At 42.6% G+C, this 26,646-nt stretch overlaps 2 protein-coding genes and 1 pseudogene across 4 annotated transcripts; all 3 read right to left on the minus strand.

The window, feature by feature from the left end:
* Window positions 1–290: 290 nt before the first annotated feature.
* Window positions 291–9,481, minus strand: LOC139392121 (ATPase family AAA domain-containing protein 2-like). 3 transcript variants are annotated; one of them, XM_071139842.1, is made up of 19 exons: window positions 9,265–9,481; window positions 8,551–8,659; window positions 8,298–8,413; window positions 7,822–7,996; window positions 7,482–7,570; window positions 7,209–7,368; window positions 6,984–7,074; window positions 6,459–6,773; window positions 6,123–6,240; window positions 5,804–5,990; window positions 5,358–5,543; window positions 5,018–5,153; window positions 4,704–4,900; window positions 4,226–4,385; window positions 3,785–3,907; window positions 2,996–3,136; window positions 1,307–1,431; window positions 998–1,126; window positions 291–794 (listed from the first exon to the last, which is right to left on the minus strand). In XM_071139842.1, exons 1-19 carry the CDS (start codon window positions 9,360–9,362, stop codon window positions 762–764), a joined length of 2,688 nt encoding a protein of 895 aa, XP_070995943.1. In that variant the 5' UTR covers window positions 9,363–9,481; the 3' UTR covers window positions 291–761. The 3 variants fall into 3 exon arrangements, 1 of the variants encoding a protein (XP_070995943.1); XR_011629644.1 differs by lacking the exon at window positions 291–794 and adding an exon at window positions 1,994–2,525 and having other exon boundaries at window positions 1,081–1,126; XR_011629643.1 differs by lacking the exons at window positions 291–794; window positions 998–1,126 and adding an exon at window positions 2,036–2,525 and having other exon boundaries at window positions 1,306–1,431.
* Window positions 9,482–10,683: 1,202 nt separating this feature from the next.
* LOC139392122 (ATPase family AAA domain-containing protein 2-like) lies at window positions 10,684–14,769 on the minus strand (annotated as a pseudogene).
* Window positions 14,770–19,704: 4,935 nt separating this feature from the next.
* LOC139392156 (oocyte zinc finger protein XlCOF6.1-like) lies at window positions 19,705–22,908 on the minus strand. Its single transcript, XM_071139925.1, has 2 exons — window positions 22,584–22,908; window positions 19,705–20,602 (listed from the first exon to the last, which is right to left on the minus strand). Exons 1-2 carry the CDS (start codon window positions 22,768–22,770, stop codon window positions 19,737–19,739), a joined length of 1,053 nt encoding a protein of 350 aa, XP_070996026.1. The 5' UTR covers window positions 22,771–22,908; the 3' UTR covers window positions 19,705–19,736.
* Window positions 22,909–26,646: the final 3,738 nt, after the last annotated feature.

Raw genomic sequence — 26,646 nt, forward strand, 5'->3', positions numbered from 1 at the left:
TTGCTCATTGAATTTACAACATCCCAACTACTAAGTGCTTATTTAGCCAGTACATCAACTCCCTCGTTCCCCTCCACCCCCACATGGGCTGGGACCCAACTAAATCTTATCTGTATACCCATCTGTCTAATCCTGCCATGGGTTTGTAGTACATCATAGGCTCATTATGTAGATAATCTTAAGAAGAACTAACCCCTTCTCAAATATCCTGAAGGCCCATAATAATGTTGATGTGAAATGTTGGAAAAAGAGGATAAAATTGCCCCATAAAGAAATCAAAAAGTCATACAAAAGATACAAATACTTTAATAATATGCAATTAAAAAGGTAGACTCAGAGATATGACAGATGCAGAAAGTAAACCGCATAGTTGTTGCAGAAATTGACTCACTAAGAGTGTTGAAGCACAGGTTTCAACTTCGCCACTGTTTTGGTCCCGTGGCTCCCACACTGGAAGAGCGTGAAGTGAACCTGTGCATATGCGCACATACTGTGTGCGACTGTGATTTCAGACATATTTCAAATGCATACGTAAAAATACACACTGTGTTAGAGTCAGTCACAAGTAAGAAAAATATACACGTCTCAAGTCAATTCTGACTCAAGTCTGTGCCTCTGAAATACTATAAATTATGGTAACCACATTTCTGACCAATGTAATGCATGATTAGGCTCATTGTAATAGGTAAAAAAAAAAACGGAATCTTGAAATGCATCATTTTATTACAATATGGAAAATAGGAAAACATCAAGCGAGGAAGTTAGGAAAAGTTGTTGATTTCTCTCTTCATTTCCTAAAATGAGTGGAAGGAAATTAAAATGCATGTCAAAGTATAAATCACTTATCAGGATTTTAAGTCATTCAAGTGACTCACATGCACATACACCAGTTAATTAATTATGCACACATTTCAATGTAGGGAATGGTTTGTTTCCATAATCAATATATTTCCTACAACAAGTGACGTAAAAGACGGAGAAGTTGTAAGCCACATACCTGTAAGAGCTCTGTCTTATCAAAGTTCTGACGGTGTCTGTAGATGCTCTGACACAACAGAGCATACAGCTTCTCCAGCTGATGCACCTCATAGCCCTCAGTCTTGGGCACAACTCTTTTGAGCAATTCCTGGACAATAAATTATACACAAATCAATGTATGAATATAGGATGAATGAATAAGTGTTTGGCTGTGACTTGCCATGACCATATTTCTGGTCTCCAATTTTCTGGGTGTACTTCTGATACAACTACATTGTAAGAAGCATGGCCTAACCTTCTAAAAAAAAAAAACTGTTCAGGAGGTTACCTTGAGTTTGTCGTGGTCCACGACCAGCTGAGGAGTCTTCTGGGTCAGGATCTCCAGGGCCTTGTCCACGTCGATCAACTGCTGCTGCTGCACCAGAGTCCTGGTGGCACGGGTCACACGCCTCACTGTTGGAAGGAAACACAGGAAGCAATCAGGAGGGTGTGATGGGGAGCTGATAAGCTCAAGTCCCTTTAATCAGTGCTGGCTGAACAGGCTAATGCTAACACAATGGGCTATTGGTGTTGATATGCATATCTCCTAACATGCAAATGAGGTTTCTACCCAGTAACATTGGATCTCAAGCATTAAGTAGGGGGGTATGGTTTCCTATTCTAGAACTAAGGCACAGAAGACACAATTACAAGCATTTGCACTATTAATGTAGTTTGATTTTCTACAACAAAGTCAACCTTTTTGCATGCGTTCATTGGCCCTCATGCTGTGGTGAACACATTTACAACCAAAGGAACTCACTCTTACAGAGTATTTAAATCAGTGCAGCTATGGATGTATCCCTTTAACTGATGTGCTGTGTTGAGTTAGAGCTCCCCAACAGCTGGAGCCCAAGAGGCCAAAGGTCAGTGAAACTGAATGAGCTGTTCCCTGAGGCCAGAAGAAGTAGCTTGCTTGCTGCCCGGGTCTGGGACCCTAATACAGACCTATGTCCCAGTCATCCTCCAACCTTACAGGCTCTTTGGTCTTTGTGGTGTGTTTCTCCCCCTGATCTACCTCCCTTGTAGGGGTGTTGTTGACTGGACTTGGGCCATGTTCCACTGGAGGGCTGGAAGGCTGGTGGTTAACACCATTGACTGCCACCACTGGACTGGCTTGGATCCCAGATTGGACCTGTGTGAGGCCTGGCTGGTGTGAGTCGTCTGTGGGGTCTGGAGCTCGCTGTTGCCAGTCTCCATTGGGGATGGGAGTGGTGGTGGGCTGCTCTGCAACACAGGCCTCTTCCACATCCTCAGCAGGCTTAGTGGTCTTCTCTGAGGTACACTCCATAGGGGAGTCTCCACAGCCGTTCTCTAGAATAGTCTCCAAAGCCTTAGCTTGTTTCTCTATGCCATCACTCACATCCGCTTCTTCAGCCCCTGAGTTTGTGATCTCCTTGTTCGAAGGAAGAAGTAGGTTTCTTTTTCCTTCTTCTTTATGATGCCGAAGAGCCATTTGCTTTCGCGTCGTGTTTTGGGCGGTTTCTTTTTACGGGCTAGAGGACAGGCTAGGAAAGTTAAATAGAGAAGAGATGGTCCTTTAACATGATAGAGAACGGGACAGACAGACAGAGACTTCTCTATATCAATGAATATCCCCTGGCTCTCAATTTCTGCTCTTGCCTGCCATCGTGGTTTTCTAACTCTGGTCTTGTCTTTTGACTGGTTCACTCAACTGGAAAGAATCCTCCTCTTTCACTGTGGCTACACTTACTTCTGTTCCTGTCCTGATCCTTGGCACTTCCACTTTCTATCACTCGTAACACATCTGGGAGGTATTCGTTTTTTGCCCTTAAACGTTTAAACACTGATAATAATAACTGCTTATGTACTGCAAATCAAGCAGTAAAAAGCTCAATCCTGAGTGCTGTCCCTTGGTGGTTGACCAGTGTCTACCATCATTTCCACTGGATGCTACTCTGCTCTGTAACAAATAACCTACCAATAAACAGTTAAGGAGTAGAGTGGTGAGACTTACGTGCGGGCCGTGGTGTGTTGGCAGCGAACGGGGTGCTGGCGTCTTTGCCAGTGTTACCGCCTAGCCTCTTGGACTCGGCAAATCCTTCCTCTCTGGGCAAAGTCTGGTAGTAGGAGGGGACAAACTTTGAGGACGTGCACCCTGTTAGTAGACATAAATATGTTGTTAGCATTGTCAATTAAAACAAAGATGTTTTAAGGAAAATAAGAGAAGGTTCATCTAATCATTGGACAAATAGTTAAAGAAGCCGACACGAGACACTGAAACTAATACAAGAGCTAGCTGAACTCACATTATTTTATTTTTTGGGTTATTTAACTAGGCAAGTCCGTTAAGAACTCATTCTTATTTATGACAGCCTACCAAAAGGCAAAAATGCCTCCTGTGGGGATAAAAATAATAATAATATATATGACAAAACACACAACACGGCAAGAGAGACAACAACTGGAGACAGGTTGCGCACACTTTATTTGGATAGTCCGGATTTCCATCTGTAGATGCTCTACAGATGGTCATACTATCAACAAACTATCTGTTGATAAGCAACTGCTTGCTAAGGTACGGTTAGGTTTAGAGTAAGGATTAAGGTTAGGGTTAAGTTTAGGGTTAGGTTTGGGCTAGGGTTAGTACATAGTTAGTTGAAATGTTACTGATTGCAGAGCATCTACAGATGGACTACAGACTATTCAAATAAAGTGTTACTGAGAGGTTTTACCATGTAGCTAGGTCACTACTTCAGCGTTCAAATCACAGCAATATGTCAACGTTATAAGCAGCAGCAGTTACCTCTCTTGTTGCGCGACTCTCTGATCTGCTCACAGGTTCTGTTGAAGTCCTCGTCTAGTTCGTCGCGGATGATGGCGTGGGTCGTGTCCTTCAGGGCACAAGCCCGGTGACGAATCTGACGATCTGGAAACACAAAGAGAGAGACATTGATGACAGAGGTACACAGTAGGGGGCCTCGTCATCCATGGGACCAACTAAACTGCTGCAGAACAATGAGAACGGAAAAAGATATCTTCAGAGAAATACTGAACAAAAATAATATTGGAGAAAGATTAGCCTGGTCCCAGATCTGTTTGTTATGTCTTGCTAACTCCTATGGTTGTTGGCAAGACAGCGCAAACAGATCTGGAACCAGGCTAGAATTACACGTCAGTTATAATATAATAATAATAATAACGACAACAGCACTCGGTTTAGTAAGGTGGAGACTTGTAGGTATACCAGATGGGTCGCTGTCAGGGTTGTACTCCAGGGCGTTCTTCCAGATCAGGTCCACGTCGTTGACAAACTCCCTGACGGTCACGTACTTGTGGAGGTCGACCTTGGACAGTACAGTGGAGAGGTCCATGGGATGCCTGATCACCTTAATATAGTCAGGAACCTGGCGAGAGAAGAAGACAAACCATTGATAAGATGGGGGACACAATACCACTCTGGTTGTTTCGGATGAGAGCGTCGGTAAAGGAGCGAAGCTACAGAAATCTGAAGTGACAACAGTGCATTCCTCTAAGGGGCCAGAGCTCACTTAGAATGCATGTACTTGTATTCAGACTTGCTAGTTAAGTATTGACTATGTTTGGGTCAGTCAACATATAGCTTCCATTAGAGTAATCTTGAATAGCACCCTGGACTACAACACCACAAAAACACCTCTTTCCTTCCTTGTTCCTCTCTTTTCCCCCCAGTGTTTTCTCCCTACCTCTTCGATGTCCACAGGCTTAGTGAAGGCCTTGAAGCGTTTGTCCTGGGAGAGGCGCTCGGTGACATTGCGCAGGAACAGCCTCAGCTCCCTGAGTGTGTCCTCCTCCTGCTCCTCCAGACGCAGACGCTCCCTCTCACTCATCTGCCTGGGGAGAGGAGGGGGGGCAAGGGGGAGCACCTCCATGGCATGCATCACTAAGTCAGGGGAGGGGGAGGAAGAGGGGGGTAAAGAAGGAGGGTTAAAATGGAGATGGGACACAAACAGCAATTATACCAAGTGATTATCAAAAGGCATAAATATCTAGTAGGTACAGGCTTTCTTCTTGGACGCGGGTGCCTTGGCAGTCTGGCTAAGGATGAGATTCTCAAAGAACTTCCTTCTCTCCTGCTGGGTGGGAATTTGGATAGAGTGCACCTCTCCGTACTCCATCCGGAACAGAGTCTGGATCTGAGAGAGACAAAGTGTAGAATAATTACCTCAGTGACTATTTAGGGTTTTCACCTCTACAAAGAGTATTTACTGAAGTGTCAAAAAAAAAGAACGTGGTTACGAATCTACTCATGGGTTGAGTAGCCCAGTAAGGTCCAGGGATCACTTCTCTACAGTACTTGTAGTGTAATGCATGGTGGGAGAGGCCCAGATATGACCTACCTCGTCGGCCAGGTCGCGGTGAGCCACGTTGCTGGTGGCCAGCAGCATGATGGGGGAGAAGGAGGGGATGTCCTGCAGCAGGCTGAGGAAAGTGGCCTTGAGGGCCGAGCCCACCGTGTCCCACCACTGCTGGATGTGGGGGATGTACATTATGCTGGGGGAAGTCCGCTTGGCCTCGCAGAACACCTGGGGCAGGCAGGGCGAGAGGGGCTAAGAGGTCAATGACTATCACTTGCCAACCTAGCACTTAGGTCGGGATTGAAACTATCAGCACTGCACCGACATCTCGCTGCATTTGACTGAGTAATTATTTGCTTGATGGTGTTTGCCTTTCTACAATGAAGTCAACTCTGGGGCTATAATTCTCTGCACCACAAACGAGTGTAGCAAGTCGGTATGCATTTTATCATTTTACTTCTAAAGGCTACATTAGTTCCAGCCAGTACCTGTGCACAGGCCTCCTCGGGTGAGGTACAGCTGACTCCAAACAGCACAGCCATGTCCAGGGTGTAGACGGGGAACTTCTCCAGGGCATGGAGCACGGCGGGGGCCAGGTGGGAGCTCTGACCCGCCCCGGGACGCCCAGCCAGCAGCAGCCTGGGCCGGTAGGTGGTGGGGTGGCAGATCGCACTCCTGAAACAGAGGCGAGCGGAGAGGTGAAGTGAATGGAGACTCAGGGATGTGATTATGAATGGAAACAATGAGAATAGGGTGTTTCTTTCAAGGCAGAACGTATCTACAAATTACAGGTGGGCTACATCTTACCTGGCAAAATGGAGGAAGCTCCCTTTGGTGGTGGCGTGTTTGGTGATGGAATTATTGGACGAGGGGCCCTCGTCTTCACTGTACATGATTTCATCCTCCAGAATGCTGTCTGTCAGATCTGATCAAAGGAAAAACTTGATCAAGTAATTGCAACAACTGAACTTAACCAATGATCCTCTCTAATAGTGACCTAGCTTGGTCCCACATCTGTTTGTGTTGTATAGCCAACATTGGCATGACATTGACCATAGGATTCGGCAAGACAGCACAAATCAATCTGGGACCAGATAACAATGGCCGTGACTTAGTTCTCAGACAAAACTTAACCCGACCCACCTGCATCCCTCTTCCTCTTGAGGCCCTGTTCGGCGTGGGGGAAGAGCTTCTGCACTGCGTCCAGCACGTTGGTGAGGGCGGGGCCCAGCAGGGGCGTAACCACAGGGGTCAGGGCCTTGGCAGGGGACAACACAGCCCTCTGGGAGGCTGGCACCATCTTCCTCATGGCGGCCACAAAGTCCCGGCTGTTGATGTTGATGGAGCCCACGTCCAGCAGGAGCTTCTGGGACGTGCCGTAGATCTGGGGGTAGCGCCGGCGCAGCGCGCACAGGGCCGCCTCGGCACACACCGCCTTGATGTCGGCGCCGCAGTAGCCTGGGGTGCAGAGGGGGAAGAGGTTGTGGTTAATACGTGGCATGTGTCAGATTGACTGTGGAACTGTGTTAAATCAATAGATGAATTGTGGTGATCTGTCTGAATATTATGAGACAACAAAACGCCATAGCTATTTCTGTTCTTACAATTGTTGTACAATCTTGACTTGCCCAACGCTAGAGTTGATTTGGTATACATTAAATCACCTACCGACACATTTATCAGCCAACTCCTCCAGGAAAGGATCGGACGGTGTAGGATTCCACTGTCTGGTGTGAATCTTTAGGATATCTTCCCGGGACTGAAGTTGTCGACAGAAATGAAAGATAAGTGCACAAATAAAAAGTAACTGCATGTAGGCCTCTCAAGTCAAAGGAAGATTTGGATGGACATTTGAGTTTTGCACGCACACATATTAACTCAAGTGAGTCTTACCTCGCGATCAGGGAGGCCAAAGAGGAACTCCCTGTCGAAGCGTCCGGGGCGTCTGAGGGCGGGGTCGATGGAGTCCAGTCGGTTGGTGGCGCCGATCACCACCACCTCTCCTCGGCTATCCAGGCCATCCATTAGTGCCAGCAGGGTGGACACGATGGAACTGCAGGAAGGAACCACGAGTTGGGAGTATACAATGTTTAGTATGCAGGCACAATCAATGGTAAGTCTCTGTAATCAGTGGAGTGAGAAATGAGAGTGGCTGAAATGTCTCACCTGTGGATCTGGTCTTGACGACTGGAGCGAACCGGAGCCAACCCATCGATTTCGTCAAAGAAGATAATGGCTGGCCGCATCTGGTAGGCCTGTGGGTACAAATAATGAGTCATCCTATCAATGCAAGTATGTCCCTATATAATAGACATGACCGTCAAACACAGTATAGCCAGCCACCCTTACATTTCACCTTACAGAGTTACAACAAGAGACCAATAGTGACTTGAGCAGGAAATGCTGATAGGCAAATACTAGAATCAATGGTCTCACTAAGACTGAATGCACCAGTGATAACTATATTAATGATCTTTAGTGTGTTGTATGAGGGACTGTACTGTACCTGGTCAAAGAGCAGCCTGAGCTGGCGTTCCGACTCTCCCACCCACTTGCTCAAGCAGTCGGCCCCCTTCCTCATGAAGAAGGCCACCTTCCTCTCCCCCTGGCTGCACTCGTTGGCCAGCGCTCTGGCCACCAGAGTCTTCCCCGTACCAGGGGGACCGTAGAACAGGCAGCCCCTGCAACAGACAGGGAATTTTCTTTGAATGGATCCTTGCAAAGGACTCAAAGGATCCAAGAGCCAATGAAATGAAGAGTGAATGAGGCTGTGATTAGAGTTAGGGTGGGGTGGGGCTTCAGTCCATTGACAGGATCCATTCTAGTTGCTCACTCAAGTAAGTTCCTCATCCTGTTGTAGGCTAATTCCTCACAATGTCATTATGGTAAGCTACCCCAAAGGCAATATAAATCAATAGTCAAAATAACTGCAAGTTACCCAACAAAATATGTTAGCTATTCAAACCTAAAACAATTTCTCACCTTGGGGGCTGGATCCTGAACTTCTCAAACACCTCTGGGTAGAGCAGAGGGAAGACTACCATCTCCTTCAGGGCAGAAATGTGGCTTGTCAGACCGCCAACAGTGTCAAAGCACACCTTTGGAGGGAAGAGAGGGGGTTGGATCTTTACATAGGAGATGCAGTCTGATAACTTAAAGATCATATAATATAGGCAAACCAACTTTTGAAATTAAAACGGCTTCAAATAATTGAATTGTGATGTTTAGAGCTCACCGACTGGTCAATCGCCATGGGGTCGACATCCGCAAGACTCACACCCATCTTCATTCTGTCCTTATGGATTCCCCAAATGTCTTCTTTGCGCAAATTCAGAGGCAGACACCTGAGAGAGATTCCAAATGAAAGAGATTGTGGTTTTGGCAAGCTTATTCTGACCAGAAGCTCAAAACCACACTGGATTCCACTGGTGTGAAATATTGGACAGATTTTGCTTTAAAATCCAAATAATTATGTTCTGTTTGTGGTGTCAGTCTCATACAGAGAAACTCTTGAGCAACATCATGTGTTCACTACAAAAGGTCTGGCACCCAATGAAGCTCACCAAGGAGATATCACCAGAATAACCCAGATGGAACCTTCGTCTATTATTATTACATCATCGATCACCACCACTCATGATGTCATAGACACAGTTCAAAAACATTCAGGAATGGGGAATCATTGCTCTGCTCACCCATGTTCATTATCCTTTAAATATGATTCAATCGTGTCCAAGATAATATGCCATGGCAAATAACAGATGATCAGTAAACAAATATAAAAAACAATCAAGTAATATGCAACAAAACATCGTTTTCTCCTTTCTTTAGTACTACTTTCCAGGGTAGATTTTAACTGTGAACTAAATTAAACACGTTATCATTATAGGGACAAGTCAAACTGTTGAAGTGTGTCAAATGGCTTGCTCGTGATGACATGTTCACTGACCTGTTCTTGGCTTCTTGCTCTGTGTCTTCCTCATCAGAGGAGCTGGCTTTGTAGGTGTGCGCCAAGCATGCTTTCTCCTGCGGGTCAAAGCAAACCATAAGGAGACAGAGAAAGGAAAAAAAACTTCACTGCTTTACTGTACTGCTCTCTCCCAACGTTGTCAGTCCCCAATAACAAATGAGAGACTTAAGTTGTTTAAATTGTGCCAAAGACTCACCTGCCTATGGACCCAATCCTGTTGTTTGAAACAGTGAAAAACTATTAACCATCACAATGAAAAGTAATATATATTGACAAGACCCTACAATAATAGCCCATAGTCATATATAAAACCATAACCATTTATAAGGACCCAACCCATGAAACACAGCATTAATGGACCCTACAACATATTTTGGTCAAAACAAAGATTTTTTTGTGTCAAAACAAGTATCTGGACACTATGAAACCAATGTACGGGCTAAGACTATTGGTCAAGTGCCAGTACTGTGAAGTACAGTACTGTGGGATGGACCTGCCACTCCTTCGGCTGGTGGTGTGGACACTCCTGGGCACTGAGGCACTGATGCGGTAGCTCTCTCTAGTGGAAGATGCCTGGCGGTCGAAAAACATGGGCGGCTGCTTCCTGAATTCTACAGATGAAACAGTGAGAGAGGCATAACATCATGATAAGCACTGATCTTGGCCACTAGTCAATAATTTCAGAGTGGGAGTGCTGATCTAGGATCAGTTTTCCGAGCCGGTCACGGGTACACCTCAGCCACGCTCAAGATACTAAACGATATCATAACCGCCATCGATAAAAGACAGTACTGTGCAGCCGTCTTCATCGAACTGGCCAAGGCTTTCGACTCTGTCAATCACCGTATTCTTATCGGCACTCAACAGCCTTGTTTTTTCTAATGACTGCCTCGCCTTGTTCACCAACTACTTTGCAGACAGAGTTCAGTGTGTCAAATCGGCACGTTGTCCGGACCTCTGGCAGTCTCTATGGTGGTACCACAGGGTTCAATTCTCGGGCCGACTCTTTTCTCTGTATATATCAATGATGTCGCTCTTGCTGCGGGCGATTCCCTGATCCACCTCTACGCAGACGACACCATTCTGTATAATTCTGGCCCTTCCTTGGACACTGTGCTAACTAACCTCCAAACGAGCTTCAATGCCATACAACACTCTTTCCGTGGCCTCCAACTGCTCTTAAACGCTAGTAAAACCAAATGCATGCTTTTCAACCGTTCGCTGCCCGCACCCGCCCGCCCGACTAGCATCACCACCCTGGACGGTTCCGACCTAGAATATGTGGACAACTACAAATACCTAGACTGTAAACTCTCCTTCTAGACTCATATTAAACATCTCCAATCCAAAATCAAATCTACAATCGGCTTTCTATTTCGCAACAAAGCCTCCACTCACCCTAGTAAAACTGACTATCCTACCGATCCTCAACTTCGGCGATGTCATCTACAAAATAGCTTCCAATACTCTACTCAGCAAACTGGATGCAGTCTATCACAGTGCCATTCATTTTGTTACCAAATCACCTTATGCCACCCACCACTGCGACCTGTATGCTCTAGTCGGCTGGCCCTCGCTACATATTCATCGCCAGACCCATTGACTACAGGTCATCTATAAGTCTATGCTAGTGTAACAGTATAACTTTAGGCCGTCCCCTCGCCCATACCCGGGCGCGAACCAGGGACCCTCTGCACACATCAACAACAGTCACCCACGAAGCATCGTTACCCATCGCTCCACAAAAGCCGCGGCCCTTGCAGAGCAAGGGGAACTACTACTTCAAGGTCTCAGAGCAAGTGACGTCACCGATTGAAACGCTATTTAGCGCGCACCGCTAACTAAGCTAGCCGTTTCACATCCGTTACTCTAGGTAAAGCTCCGCCTTATCTCAGTTCACGATAACAACACAAACCCGTAGCAAACGTTCCATATCTCACTGATCTTTCCTTTAGCCAACACCTCATTTGTCCGCCTTTCCTTCCAGTTCTCTGCTGCCAGTGACTGGAACGAATTGCAAAAATCGTTGAAGTTGGAGACTTATTCCCCTCACTAACTTTAAAAATCAGCTATCTGTGCAGCTAACCGATCGCTGCAGCTGTACATAGTCCATCTGTAATTAGTACACCCAATCTACCTACCTCATCCCCATACTGCTTTTATTTTATTTACTTTTCTGCTCTTTTGCACACCAGTATCTCTACTTGCACATCATCATCTGCTCATTTATCACTCCAGTGTTAATCTGCTAAATTGTAATAATTCGCTCATATGGCCTATTTATTGCCTACCTCCTCATGCCTTTTGCACACACTGTATATAGACTTTACTTTTTTCCTACTGTGTCATTGACTTGTTTATTGTGTTATTGGCTTGTTTATTCCATGTGTAACTGTGTTGTTGTCTGTGTCACACTGCTTTGCTTTATCTTGGCCAGGTTGCAGTTGTAAATGAGAACTTGTTCTTAACTAGCCTACCTGGTTAAATAAAGGTGGGGGATTATTTTTTTTGCTTTTTAGATCAGAATATTTTGTGGAGATATACTCTGATGAAGGTCGACTGATCGAAGGCTTACCTACTATTAAAATACATTTGCATCTGACTTGAGGTGTGCATAGACTTTTTCCTGTTTTTCCAGTTTCATATTTTGCCTCCAGCACCCTTTACTTATTGGTTTTGGGTGTGCGGTAGACTCTTATTATTATATACGAGATCATCATGAATAACATGGACTGGGGACCTGATCCCAATCAGCACTGTGGCATTCTTCCACAAAATGGGTGCCTTTTGATATTTTAAGTAGAAATTGTGCACCAATATTGAATATTAAAAGCCTGTTATATTAAATTAAGTGCCCTTCAATAAAGACCACATGGAGAATTTAATCTGATTATTTATATAAAGACTTGCTAAAGTGCCCAAACTCAGCATGTCCCTCCGTGCACCCTCTGCAGATTTTAACTAACTCAACCCCAGAATTCCTCCAAGTTTTCACCATTATTGGACAGCCCTAGTTATTTTGTTGCTTTGACAAAGTCATTTCTGAAGATTATTATTTATTTAATGTGATTAATTGACATCTTTCCCTCGTTTTAAGGTCAAACCTGTTATGTGAAACAATTCCTTAAAACATATTTTTGAAAGAAATTGAACATTGAATAGTCGAACCCTAGTGTAAAAGCTTGTTCTACTCTTTTGGACCATTTGCTGGTGTTTTGTGATGGAAAACACGTCAAGCCTGTTACCCATAGATAGATAGGCTAGAAATGTTTTAATTTCATTATTGGGGGGTGAAAGGGGGGGATTTATGGTTGGGTTAAGAGGAAATCGTCAACCCTTTACGGTCAACCCTGCTACTATATTTGGCACTTATGATAATAATCTTTTCACTTAACCTCTTGAGATGGGGAAACATTTTTTTTTTATGAAGTAGTTGAACATGTGCTCTTTATGACAGAATGTTTCAATTAGATTAAATAAAGTGAATTGTTTTTTTGGACCAACTTCTCAAAAGGAATTGGTGGAACGACCCTGCTATGCTCATTAATTGAGATGAATAGTTAAGTAAATGACGGAGAACATTTTTCAGAAGACTAGTTCAGCAAAGAGAAATAACCATCCAGAGGGGCCTGGTAGCGAAGCACTGCTTTTTTCTGTTCGAGGTTCATAGCGCTTGCTGTTATTGTTGTCTTCATCGTGCTCCTCATCTCCGTGGTCCTCATCATCGTCATCCTCCTCACCATCGTCACCAGAGTACTCTGGAAATAGGTATTGGATCAAAAGTTAATGAATTCATGTTATGGTCAAACATGACTTTGACCTAAACTACAATGGAAACAGACCTTCCGTTTCTTGTTTGGAAACTGCTTTTACAGTTGGACAATCAGTGGTCTTCTTCCGCTGGGCTTTAGAAGAGATCCTCTGAAATTCAAACAACTTCATAGATACAACTGGTATGGTATTGCCATTTCCTTTCATCAGTGGCCTGCATGACACAATGGCACATATCTCAGTGAGACTTCAATCTCAAAAGGTATTATTGGTCATTTCCTTCCACTAGTCTTATTTCCCATATCTCAAGGTTAATCTGGTGAAATTCAAATGAACGTTCACTGAATATACAAAAACATTAAGAACACCTGCTCTTTCCATGACATAGACTGACTAGGTGAATCCAGCTGGAAGCTATGATCCCTTACTAATGTCACTTGTTAAATCCACTTCAAAAATCTGTGTAGATGAAAGGGAGGAGACAGGCTAAAGAAGGGTTTTTAAGCTCTTGAGACAAATGTGACAGGGATTGTGTATGTGTGCCATTCAGAGGGTGAATGGGAAAGATAAAAAATGTAAGTGCCTTTGAACGAGGTATGGTAGTAGGTATTAGGCACACCGGTTTGTCAAGAACTGCAACGTTGCTGGGGTTTTCACACTCAGCAGTTTCCTGCATTTATCAAGAATGGTCCACCACCCAAAGGACATCCAAACAACTTGACACAACTATGGGAAACATTGGAGTCAACATGGGCTAGCATCCCTGTGGAACGCTTTTGACACAGTGTAGAGTTTCAGTCAGCTGCTGGTGAATGAGGCAAAAATGTGACAACAGTGTGAATTCGGTTCCTAAATACACAACACAGAGGGCTGCTGAGGGCAGAGAGAGAGCACGAGAGGGTGGTGGACCACAGATGGGTGCAACACCCTTACAATGGCCTGATAAGAGATTGTGTGTGGCAGCAGAAGATATAGAGCCTAGAAAAAGTGGCCGGTTATTATGTAAACACATTTCTACAGTGCAACAAGCCCTTGGGTTTGGGTAGAGTTAGTGTGAGTCTTCAATGCCAATCTCAAAGGGGGAGCATGTCAATGAATGGTTTCTTATTATTTGCTAATTATACGGCATAAATATAGCCCTGTATTGTATTTCATCCCCGTCTTTGTGGATGGCTGAATGACAAAATTATATTTTACGAACTGGAAAAAGCCTCACTGTTTGTTCTGAGTTTTTCAAGTGGCAGTGCATCTTATTCATGCCATCAATCTTGTGGAGGACTGCCTCAGCAGTGCTATGGAGAAAATCAAGTAACAATATAACTTCTGATAGTATCTTTCTTTAGCATGATTTCATGGAGGTTTTGGGTCCCAATGCAATAAGAATAAAAATTGTGTACTTATCATTTTGGGGCTGAAGTAGAGGAATTAGTAATAACCGTCACAAATTGTTCTTAACTGACTTGCCTAGTTAAAGGTTAAATAAAAAATATTTTAAAATACTCCCTGTATTAGGACTATTCCCATGTTACACACTCTACTGGGGAAGTAAACAAGAGACTGTGGAGCAAGGACACATGGGGGGGGGGGGGGGGGGTCAGGGTTATGTTGTGACGCTCCTTACTTAGGGATGAGGCAGTAAATCATGGACTGTTGGTATCTGGTGGTTCTGGTACTGCGTCGCACAACCCCCTGGGGTCCTTCTGGTCTAGGAGACCCCTCTGGAACAGGTATTCAAAACAGTTCATGTCATTCACAATTCCATGTAGGTAAATGAGTCTGTGAATGAGAATGATTATTTACATGGAGTAAATTGTGTGACATCCTCGTAAAAAGTGTTTTGTAGTTGTGTGTGTTATGACATGCATGTCTAAATAGATCTTGTTTGCATCATAATGTGAAACATGCTTTAGGCTGGTCATCCTCACAGGCCCCATTGACCTGAAACCTGGGTGATTTCCTGTGAAGGAATTTTTAAAAAATAACATTAAAATATCATAAGAATGCTTGATGGTATCTGAATCAAAATGGTCTGTAGGACTAGCCTGAGTAACATTATGTTTAGTTAACATTCCACTCCCTGTAATTCAGCAAACACACAGAGTAGGCCTACAAGGAGTGGAAAGTTAGATAAACAGACTGGTACCCATGCTACTGACTCCCGACAAAGACGCATCTGGACTTTATATCTGGTTTATGGATAGAAACATTAGCCTACCAATCAAGATTTAACTATTGAGAACTGAGTTACCTTGTTATCTTCATGACAGGTCTCCCATTCTCCGATGTTTGTCCATTTAGCTCTTCCAAGAGGATATTATGCCGATCATTCTGACCAACATATCCCTGAGAAAGAGAACAGCAGAACTCAAATAAAAAAGTATTGGTCAACCTTGAAGGCATTGACAATCAATTGTCTTCCATCTGTTGAATATAAATTAAGTTTGTTTTGACAAAGTTTAGAAATGTTCTGCATAGCTAACCTACAATTAAGATTTTAAAAATTCGGTGACATTATTTACAGATTGCCGTTTGCACAGAGGTGACTGACAATATTTTCATATGAGGACACCGTAGAACGTTTGTTCACGCACTGACTGTCATTTGTTCAACTCACGTTAGTCAAGCGTGCGGACTTTCTCCATGAAGTCTGCTGGGATGGAACGTCGGCGTCTGGTTGTGAAGACTGAAGTGTTGATTGGTGTGCTTCCGAAATGCTACGTATGATCACCATCGTGTTGAATAAACTGCGCGTTTAATGAGTTTACTAGCTAATATTACGGTCAATTATTCACAATTGCAATGTTAACAATGGTATGTATCGATCTTACCATCTCCATATAATTGCAGATTGTTAACGACAATCTAGCCAATTTTGAGATGTCAAAACTACTGTGCGTGTATAATTTCAAAACACAGCATTCTGGCACCATCCACGTCACAAACCGTATGCCTGGCTGCGTTCGTTTTACATCGCCTGGGGTGGAAAGGATATATGGGGATTCCCTTGCAAAATGTTTTTTAAATGGAAGCAAACGGGGAGGGACTGACCTGAATTTGTCCAATAGAAACTCTCGTTTTAGTTGCAAACGTTCAACTGGACTAATAATTACCAGTGGTGTGAAGTACTTTAGTAAAAATACTTTAAAGTACTACTTAAGTACTTTTTGGGGGGTATCTGTACTTTACCTTTTATATTTTTGCCAACGTTTACTTCACTACATTCCTAAAGAAAATAATGTACTTTTTACTCCACACATTTTCCCTGACTCCCAAAGTACCGGATATGAAATGGGGTCGGAGCATTTCCACAATCCTGGTTAAAAAAAAGTTATATTGTAACATCATCTTTGTCTCTCAATCATTATAATGTGCTTAACCTTAAAAACCACAATTAAAATTATTCAAATCTAAGTTCAAATTCAACCAGAGCGCCCTGAGATCATGGGAATAGGCTGAACTTGAATCATTCCCACGGTGAATGGCTAAGCCCACTACACTATGAAACCACACACTATTGTAGAGACTTTGATATTACTGACCGCAATTGATATGGTGAAAACAATGTGTGGGGAGGCAGAGGTACAGACACTCACATCAATACCTTTGTCAGATAACACTGTGAAACTAAGAATTGATGCTATAGCTAGCAATCAAGAGGAAACTGACTGAACGACTCAAACTCCCCCACCTTATGTTCTCCAAATGGACGTTAGCTGTGAGGGCCGAGATGCATTGACCTTTGTTCGCTCCATGTCGGGGGGTGGTATTCACGAGGACATTTTGTTCTGTCTCACGATTCCCGAGCATGAAATGGCACAGCGAATGTTCAGTGTGCTGCATAGCTATATTGATGAAAAACAGATTCCATGGGATCGAATTGTGTGCTTTTGAACAGATGGGGCTCCATCTATGGCAGGACGACGGGCAGGCCTCTGCACTCTAGTTATGAATGCGTCTCCTGCCATATGGACGCATTGTATGATACACCTACTGAGCTATAATGGATACACCGAGTGCAACAGGCAGCAAAAGAGCTGAGTAGAGAACTCTGAGATATGTAGCAGGTAACTTCGATTGTAGGCTAAACCACTGTTCGCAAAACTATGTAGAGCAGTGGAGGCTCCTCAGAGAAGGACCAATGATTTACAACAAAACATTTTGGTAAAACATTTAAAAAGTTATCCTTTTTAGATACAACTATACTAAATATAATCACGTCACCAAATCATTGATTAAAACATACTATTATGCAATGGTCTACAGTAGTCCCAACAGCACTCTGTAGGGTAGCACCATGGTGTAGCCAGAAGACAGCTAGCTTCCGTCTTCCTCTGGCTACATTGACTTCAATACAAAACCTAGGAGGCTCATGGTTCTCACCCACTTCTACAGACTTGCACAGTAATTATGACAACTTCCGGAGGACGTCCTCCAACCTATCAGAGCTCTTGCAGCATGAACTGACATGTTGCCAACCCAATCAAAGGATCAGAGAATGAATAGAGTAAGATAGAGTAGTTGACTCAGAGAGAAAAAGACAATAGTTGAACAGTTTTGAACAAATTAATTTCTTCCAAAATGGAGAAGCAATCGTGTGTTTTTCCCTCACTTTCAGTTTCACTTAGCTAGCAAATGCAGCTAACTAGTTTAGCCTACTCAAACAGAGGGATGCTATATTAGCTAGCGGTCTATGACTATCCAACAACACTGGAACTCTTGCAAGTCAAGGTAAGCTTTCGGGTTTAAAAATGTATTTGCCCCCAGGGCCCGCCTGTGTAAGAGCTAACTGCTTACACAGTTAGCAGTTAACTGCTGTACACTAACGTTACTGCATGATTGTAGCAGGTTTACTAATGCATTAGTTCTATTAGCTATGTTGACTATGTCGTTACTTTATGATATGGTTTGGCTTGGAAAGGTTGTCTCGCCTGGTCACATACAGCTGATGTGTTGTGCATTGACGTCCACAAGCAACAAAGGGAAAAGGTGAGAGGAGTAGAGGACATAGATGCGAGAAGGAATACAATGTGGCTGTTATGAAAATTAACTGTGTTTACGTGTGATCAGGGGTGTATTCATTCTGCCTATTCTGTTGAAAATAAATCTTAAAACGGAACATAACAGGGATAAACATACATGATTTTGTCCAATAGAAACTCTAATTTGCAAGTGTTGGACTAATGATTACACCCTATATCAGATAGATGCAGGCAAAAGTGTGCAAGGCGGTATTGAATGTGTATTGATTGACCTGTGTGCACCTACAGTACCAGTTTGATGTCTTCACTATTATTCTACAATTTAGAAAATAGTAAAAATAAAGAAAAACCCTTGAATGAGGAGGTGTCCAAACTTTTGACTGGTACTGTACATTATAAACCTTAATTCATAGGCTAGGTTGTAGCAACCTCATGATTGGTATAGGTCAAATTAGAAGAATTATATAGTAGCCTAAACCCATCGCTGTTACATTGAACTAGGTGAATTGGAATATGAATTAAATATTTTCCTGGTTAAATAAATACTACAATATGCTGTAATATAAATAAGGCCATGCTCATGAAGAAAAGTAAATTGTCCTCCCTCATCTTAAAAGGCACTGATCGCCACTGATGTGGAGATATTTAATCATAACATGACAATGTTCTATTTCACACCGAGGGTTGGTGATTGTCGAGGGGAGAGTGTTGAAAATATTTTTTCAATTGAGAGAGGAGCTGTTGTTATTCGCAATAGATGTAAAAAAAAAAAATTAAAAAAAAGAACAAAAAACAACAGACTTTCTGTGTAATGAAAATAAAATGGTGTCTCCTTGCCTATGTAACAGGCATATTTGGGAAACTGAACAAACTGAACGCAAGCATGCAGGGGAAATACCAAACAATTATACAGATGAGTGACCGAATCCACAAAATCTGATCAGCAAAATGTTTGACTGTGATCCTGGCTTAGTTGACATGCCGGAAATCTAACAGCTGATCGAGCTGTCATGTGACCGAATGCTGCAGACATCGAATTCACGGGTCACTGTGGGGGAGTTTTAGTTCCTGACTCAATGGGAATAATGTGCCGTCTCCCACCGAGCATTAAAACTCATGGTACGCTGATTCAGTGCTCAGTGGTTGGATGTGACAGGAGAGATGAGGTGCACACTGCATCATTCGTGAGGGATGGCATGTTTACTTTTGCCTTGTTTCCTTATTGATTTATCTGCTAAATATAAACCCAAAAAATGTGTATTAGCATATTTAAAATAATTTCATAAAGAATTCACATTATCATATATGAATATCATAAGATAACAATTATTAGTCATAAACATCATTATTTCCAACACATTTCAGAACCAGTATCCAAATCAGAATAATCATGATAATGACTTCAACATTACATAATTGCATTGAGATTCATCATCATTATATAAAACCTATTAGTCATAATTCTCATACTTCTTAAACAAATAATTAACTACAAAACATTTACAAAATATATCCACCATAATTTTATAATTAGATCATTTCAATGCATATACAAACAATATCCTCAGTGGCAACATTCCTTTGCCACGGAACCAAAAGACAAAGAAACACAGGGGTGTATTCATTAAGCCGATTCGTTTACTACAAACTGAAAACATTTCGCAACATTTCTTTCTCCATTCGGTTTTGATCCTGGTTTTGTTATTTGTGGACTTTATCCACATGCTTCAGCAGGTCAGCATTCTCAGCGAATCTTCTACCACACACAGAACAGCCATGCTGTTTCTCACCTGTGTGAGTCAGGATATGCCTGTTCAGGTGCGTTTTACGACTGAAGTTTTTTCCGCAGATACCACAGCTAAATGGTTTCTCTCCTGTGTGAGTCCGTAAATGTTGGTTTAGATTCCCCTTCTGATAGAAGCTTTTCCCGCAGTATCCACAGATGAATGGTTTCTCTCCTTTATGAGTCTGTATATGCACATTTAGCAGCCCCTTGCTATAGAAACTTTTTCCTTTTTCCTTTTTCATGTGCTGGGATAGATGGTCTTTATTTTTAAAGGTCTTGCCACAAACAGGGCAGGGTTTCCCACCGTGACAGAGTGGGACATGGGCCTTCAGTTTACATGTGGCGTTGTAGGGGCATTCAATGGGTCTCTCCCTGGCGAGAGTCACATGCCTCTGAAGGTCAGCTTTCAGAGCAAATACTTTGCCGCAGTAGTGAGATTTTTTAGACATGGTGCTGAGTTCAGAACAGTGTGCTCCCAATGGTGGTTTGGGATCCAATGGTGGTCTATTTACTTGGTCACTAATTACAGTTGAGCTGCGGCTTAAGGCCTCATGATCCCATTCCCTTTTCACACAGGGACCACTAAATATAAACTCTATGGTATTACCCTCCAGTCCTTGAAACTGCTCTTCCTCCTGGCTGGTCCTGAGTTCCTCCTTTTCCTCTTTAATCTGTGATGGCCCTGGTTCCTCCTGTCCCCGAGTGGGGTACCACTCCTGCTCACAGTGTTGTTGCTCAAAGGGAACCTCTTCAGAGACAGGTAAAGACAGCTGTTGTGTGTCTGGAGGGGGGGGGGGGGGGGGGGGAGACAGTCGCAGACAAGCATGGTTACTATGGAACGCCGTTTGGTCTTTGCGTGTCAAAAACAAGAATACTATACGTGTGTTGACCAATCAGGACGTGAATATGACTGCACTTCACATAATAAATTAACGCGTTAATACATTTTTACGTAGTTATTACACATTGATAACAATATCACAAGTATTTCATTTGTCACAAAGATTCATCGATACGTGTGCTATGGTGCTGGTCAAGTTGTCTCGCGCACCTACGGTGTTGGTCATAAAAAAAAGCTAGCTAGCTGATAGATGCAAACAATGTTCTTCCCCAAAAACATAGCAAAGCGACATAATCTAGTTAACTATATAGCTAGGTGTCATCATCTAAAATAACCCTAATTTATAAAACAGTTCTTATTTGATTAATGGTGGCGGGACCATCTATGTGAAGCTAGCCACAATAGTGGACTTTGCGGTTAGCCTTCAAAATAAAAGTATGTCATTGATAGTGATGCAAATGAATACAAATAGTATAATTATGCCATAATTGAATAGATCATGCTAAACGAGAATGTTGTTATATAAAATCAACAAAAGACAGTAATTTGTTAATTTGACAAAAATCTGTTGAAATCACACTGGATGTATTAGACTTTAAAATTGCATTGGGGGCATACTTATTTCACTGTAGAGCCTTACCTACGGATTGTTGTTCAATGACATGGGGTACTCAGTGACACCCAGAGAACATTAGCATCGTAGCTCTTATTACGGGACTCTGAAACCACTGTAAATTGAGCCACATGTATTGTCAACCTGCTATGTGTATTGAACACTATTTCTGAGGAAAAACAGTTCTGCGTGGATGTTTTGGAGTCTGACAACTCTGAGGAGGACGTTCATTGATCCCCAATCCTCCAGTGCAATATGAATGTCATGGCTGGGGATTTCACACAATATTAGCTACAACACTAACATTTGTGTAAACGCTTCACAGTTGTGGTCTGTTGGTGTCAACGTGTAGACTGATACCCCATTTCATTACTTCACATTCCAACCTTGTTTAATTATCTAGTCTAAATACGGCATGACTCCACCTTCCGCATCACTTCAAATTGGGACTTTTATTTTGAAGGCAACCGGCAAATTCGACTCTTGTGCCTAATCTTTATTGTGGCTAGCCTCACTAGCCAGATGAAGCTAGGTGGCTGTTATTTATCCTTTATTTAACTAGGCAAGTCAGTTAAGAACAAATTCTTATTTACAATGATGGCCTAGGAACCGTGGGTTAACTGGCTTGCTCAGGAGCAGAACGGCAGATTTTTACCTCGGGGATTCGATCTTGCAACCTTTCGGTTACTGGCCCAACGGCTACCTGCCCCAACCTGCTTATAACCTTAGCTTTGGGCAACAGGGTTCAATTTCAATAGGCGAACAACAAGTGGCTACCTAGCCAATACTTACTCACAAGGATTCCTAAATCATTGCTAAGAATGATGAAAATGACTGCAGTTTCTACTTGTAATTGTTTTCAGACTGGTTGTATTGGTGCTAGCTAGGTACCAAGCTAAAGCTAGCTAGCTAGCTAGCTACCCCAGAAATTGCGGTCGAACAAATAATGCCTTATTACCAACGCGGTATTGTAAAACACATTGTTCGTGGCCGGTGTGTGCTTGTTTGCAGACTTTTTTGGTACAGTTTGAGTGCTACTGATAGTAGTGGTGGCGCTGGGCTTGCACGTGTAAATTCATGACACACAACATTCTATAATAGAATCGTGTTATTTGACGTGTCAAATGAAAAGCTTATTTAACGCGTATCTTTTTTGACATGCAAAGATCCAAACGGCGTTCCATAGACTACACATGCATTTCGCGACAGCGACAAAATAATCATGCATGGTTCAAGTTAAACTAAAACGTTGAAATGTTCATCACTATTACAGTATATTAATTGAGTAGGTGAGATATACACACAAACCTGTTCTACATAGTTTTATCTCCGGTGTAATCCTTAGCTGTCTCCGTAGACTATCAATCTCCTCTTTAGATCGGGATATCTCCTCCTGGTACTCAGCTACTACTTTCTCAATTGCCCCCAAAATCTCCACTGTCGCCGCCGTTAAACACTCAGAAAGAAACGAATTCAAAGACTGTAATTTATACATTTTTGTAGACTTGTAGTAGTGGAATTATTATTGCCAAAATAATCTAAATCTCTGGTTTTAACTAACTAGAATTCGTCTACGAAGAAGGAATGTAATATATATTTTTACTTGCAATCCCCGTTCTACATCCGTGTTGTCTTCTTCTTATGTTCTTATGAGTGGGTGAGTACCCAGAAACAAAAGTTGGCGCCCCGGGTGGATCGGGTTTTGCTACAGATAACTCCATAGAGGGCAAAAAGTCATACTGTAACAGGGGGATGAATGCTTTAAGAGAGAACAGGCAACAACAAAAAAGTTATGGTACCTCCCTATTGATGAGATGATGTATTTTGTTTTTATGATATAATCTTGCGTATATATTGTGTTTTCATCAAGAGGGCCAAAATGGAAATACATTTGTTATTGTGTCATCCTCAATCATTTTAAATGCATTGTATCCACGTGTGGTTGTAATTTTAAATTGTAGGATATATAGGATGATACTTTTTTTGCATGAACTTTAATAATGAATGATGTTTATCAGAAGGAATGAAAATGAATGTAATCTAATTGGGACTGAACAACTGTAGTGCACATGCATATAAAAATAGTTTGCACTTTACAGGTGTCTATTGTATATCATGAATGAGCAGCATCAGGTGAAAATGGAAGATAAATACTCTTAAACAAATACAAGGAGATCTCTTCTGCAATGTATATAATATTCTTTAATGTTATCAATAACATCAGTCTGACCATTTTCTCATCACCCTGAGAGACATTCCAAAACATTCAACCAGGAATTGTTCATTGGCTAATGTTGTGTGAGTCAGTATTGTCAGATGCCCCTTGTGATTGAAGCGTTTTCAGCAGTCACCACAGCTAAATGTTTTTTCTCTTGTGTGAGTCCGTATATGTTGGGTTAGGTTCCCATTCTGATTGAAGCTTTATCTGCAGTCACCACAGCTTAATGATTTATCTCCCAGACCCAGTTCTCATTTGCAAAAAATACCTGGCCAAGTTGCCAAAACACAGCAATAGGCTACAATAAAAAGAGACACGGACAATACAAAAGGTTTTTAAAAAAAAGTTTAAACATATGTGCTAATGTTATGAGAAAACAAATAAATCACAGAAATATTGAGTTATTCACTGCTGCTACCTGCACATTGTCTCCAGCCACTCCTCTTTGGAGAAAGTCTGCTTGTGGGCAGTAAACAGTCCCTTTTAAAATATACATATATATATTACCTTTATTTAACAAGGCAAGTCAGTTAAGAACAACTTCTTATTTTCAATGACGGCCTAGGAACAGTGGGTTAACTGCCTTATTCAGGGGAAGCACGACAGATTTTTACCTTGTCAGCCCATTTTGTGGGTGGGTATGGTCACGGATGAAGCTGTTATGGTAACAGTGGGTGCTGTCTGTAACGTCACCTGGGGAACAAATTGCATGAAGTACTGTCCAGAGACAGATGGGACTTGAACAACCAGACCACCACTGGTGCTACAGACAGCTGGTGCTTTGGTGAATAGCTGCCTCTGTGCAGGTATCTTTGGCATGATTAGATGTGGTCCAACCAGTGCCCGGCGCTTAGTTTTGGCCAGCACTGCTGTGTTCGGAGGTAGTTGATGTACGTTCTCTTCTTAGTTGTACTGAAGAGCTGTAGCACGGCAGGTTTTTGCAGGCTGACAGAGTTGGACATGGGCCTTCAGTTGACAGGTGAAATTATAGCAGTTTTTGCAGATGGGGCATTCGCTGGGTCTCTCCCTTGCAAGAGTGACGTGTCTATGCAGGCCAGCTTTCAGAGCAAATGCTCTGCCACAGTCACAGCAGCAGTGAGATTTATTAGACATGGTGCTACATTCTGAACAGTGTTCTCCCACTGGTGGGTCGGGATCCAATGGTGCGCTGCTGTAAAGTCGTACTGAGTTGCTGCTTACGGCTGAGCTGTAGCTGGAGGCATTGTTTTGATTATCTGGAGGGAATGTCGAAACACTTTAGCTGGGTCACAGTGCCAAAATATTTTACAGTCAGAGTTTTGGGAAGAAACAAGGACTGAAATGGATCCTCTTCATCTCAACTCACTTTTCACACAGCAAGAAATTAACTATTTCGTATTAGCCTCTTGCCCTTGAAGTTGTACTTCCTCAGGGCTGGTCTTGAGTTCCTCCTGTGCCTCTTTAATCTGTGTGGGCTCTGGTTCCTCCTTCCCCAGACTGGAGGACCCACAGTGCTGCTGCTCAGGGCCAACCTCCCCTTCAGAGACGGGGTGAGAGAGCTGCTGGGAGTCTGGTGGGAATAAGAGAGAAGCTGAGTTATAGCTAGCTAAAGCCTTTAGACATGTCTAAGTAGCTACTAGTACAAGGTTTTCGAGATAGCACTAGCTAGCTATTTAATGGTGAAAGTTCAACTTAAAAGTTGTTGATAGGTGAATCGATGTTAGTCAGCCATAAACAATGTATTAATTGAGTAGATAATACCTACATAGCAACGAACCTATTGCACATCGTTTTATCTCCGGTGTGATCCATACTAGCAGTCTTCGTAGCCAATCATTCTCCTGTTTAGATCGGGAGATCTGGTACTCAACTACCGCTTTCTCAACTGTCCCAAACATCCGTTAAACGCTCAGAAAGAAACGCATTCAAATACAGTAATTTAGACATGTTTTGTGGTTATTCACCCTCTTGAGTGTTTGGCTTCGTCCGCGAGGAAAGAATGTTCAAAATCAAAACAAACTCCCTCCTTCCTCTCAGTTCTACGTCCGTGTTGTTGATGTTTTTCGTCGTCTTCTTCATCTATAATATAATAGCGGGCCGCAAACAAACGTTAAAGGTGCATGCCGCCACCTACTGTGCTGGAGTGTGTGGTCAATCACGGTTTACAACATAAGCTCCACATTTCTAAATCCTCCTACCTAACTCAGTACTTCTGAGGGGACAAAAAACTGCCATACTAACTTCTAATAGACCCTCCCCCATCCCCAAAATCCCTTCGAACCCGCCCCCCCAACCTCAATGACACTACACTTAAATCTTTCCCTCTCTTCAACATACTTATAACAATATAACAACACATGCTCCACCGTTTCAGCGACCATACACTCCAGACACAAACCATTTGCATGCTTGCCCACCTGATTTAATGATGTTCTAGGCACAATTGAGAAAACACAACCTTTTCCTTCCGAATCTGACCTTTGAATCTTGGTCCACCGACCTTACTTTGGAGGGCATATAAATGTTGGCCCTTGGGCTCAGAGTCCTATCTCTTCTGCTACACATCTATCAAAATGGCTTTGATCTTACATTTGGCCTCACCTCTACCCAGTGGAACATTAAAATCAATTATATCTCATTTTAAAGCTCTTTTGGCTAACTGGTCTACAATTTCATTCCCTTCCACACCAGCAACGGCTGGGACACAGCAGAATCTCACTACTACACCCAGTCTCTCAATTCTCCATAATAACATGAAAACCTCCAATAGTAGGTAACTCCTATTAGATTTGCCAGATGATAAACTATTAAATACAGACAAGGAATCCGAGCATACTTTATTTCTGACAGGTTGTATGTCCTCCACTCACTGGAGGGCAACTACTATTGCCAACAGTTCAACTGAGTATTCTGAAAGATCATCTGTTAATCTTCTACATTTGCACATCAAATTATGGAAAGTAAACATCTGCTCCTGTGCGCCCACTGTCTGGGTCCTTGGATCCATCTGTGAAAAGCTGTAAAAATGCATAAAAACTTATACCAATGTAATTACCAACCCGTTTCCCTATATCACTGACTTCTGACCAATCTTCCCTTTTCCCTACCAAGGTTGGATCAACAACAGGATCTGTGAGGAACAATGGAGGAACATCCCTATCTACTTCCATGTTG

The sequence above is a fragment of the Oncorhynchus clarkii genome, chromosome 32, assembly GCF_045791955.1.
Source record: "Oncorhynchus clarkii lewisi isolate Uvic-CL-2024 chromosome 32, UVic_Ocla_1.0, whole genome shotgun sequence".
NCBI classification, from domain to species: domain Eukaryota; kingdom Metazoa; phylum Chordata; class Actinopteri; order Salmoniformes; family Salmonidae; genus Oncorhynchus; species Oncorhynchus clarkii.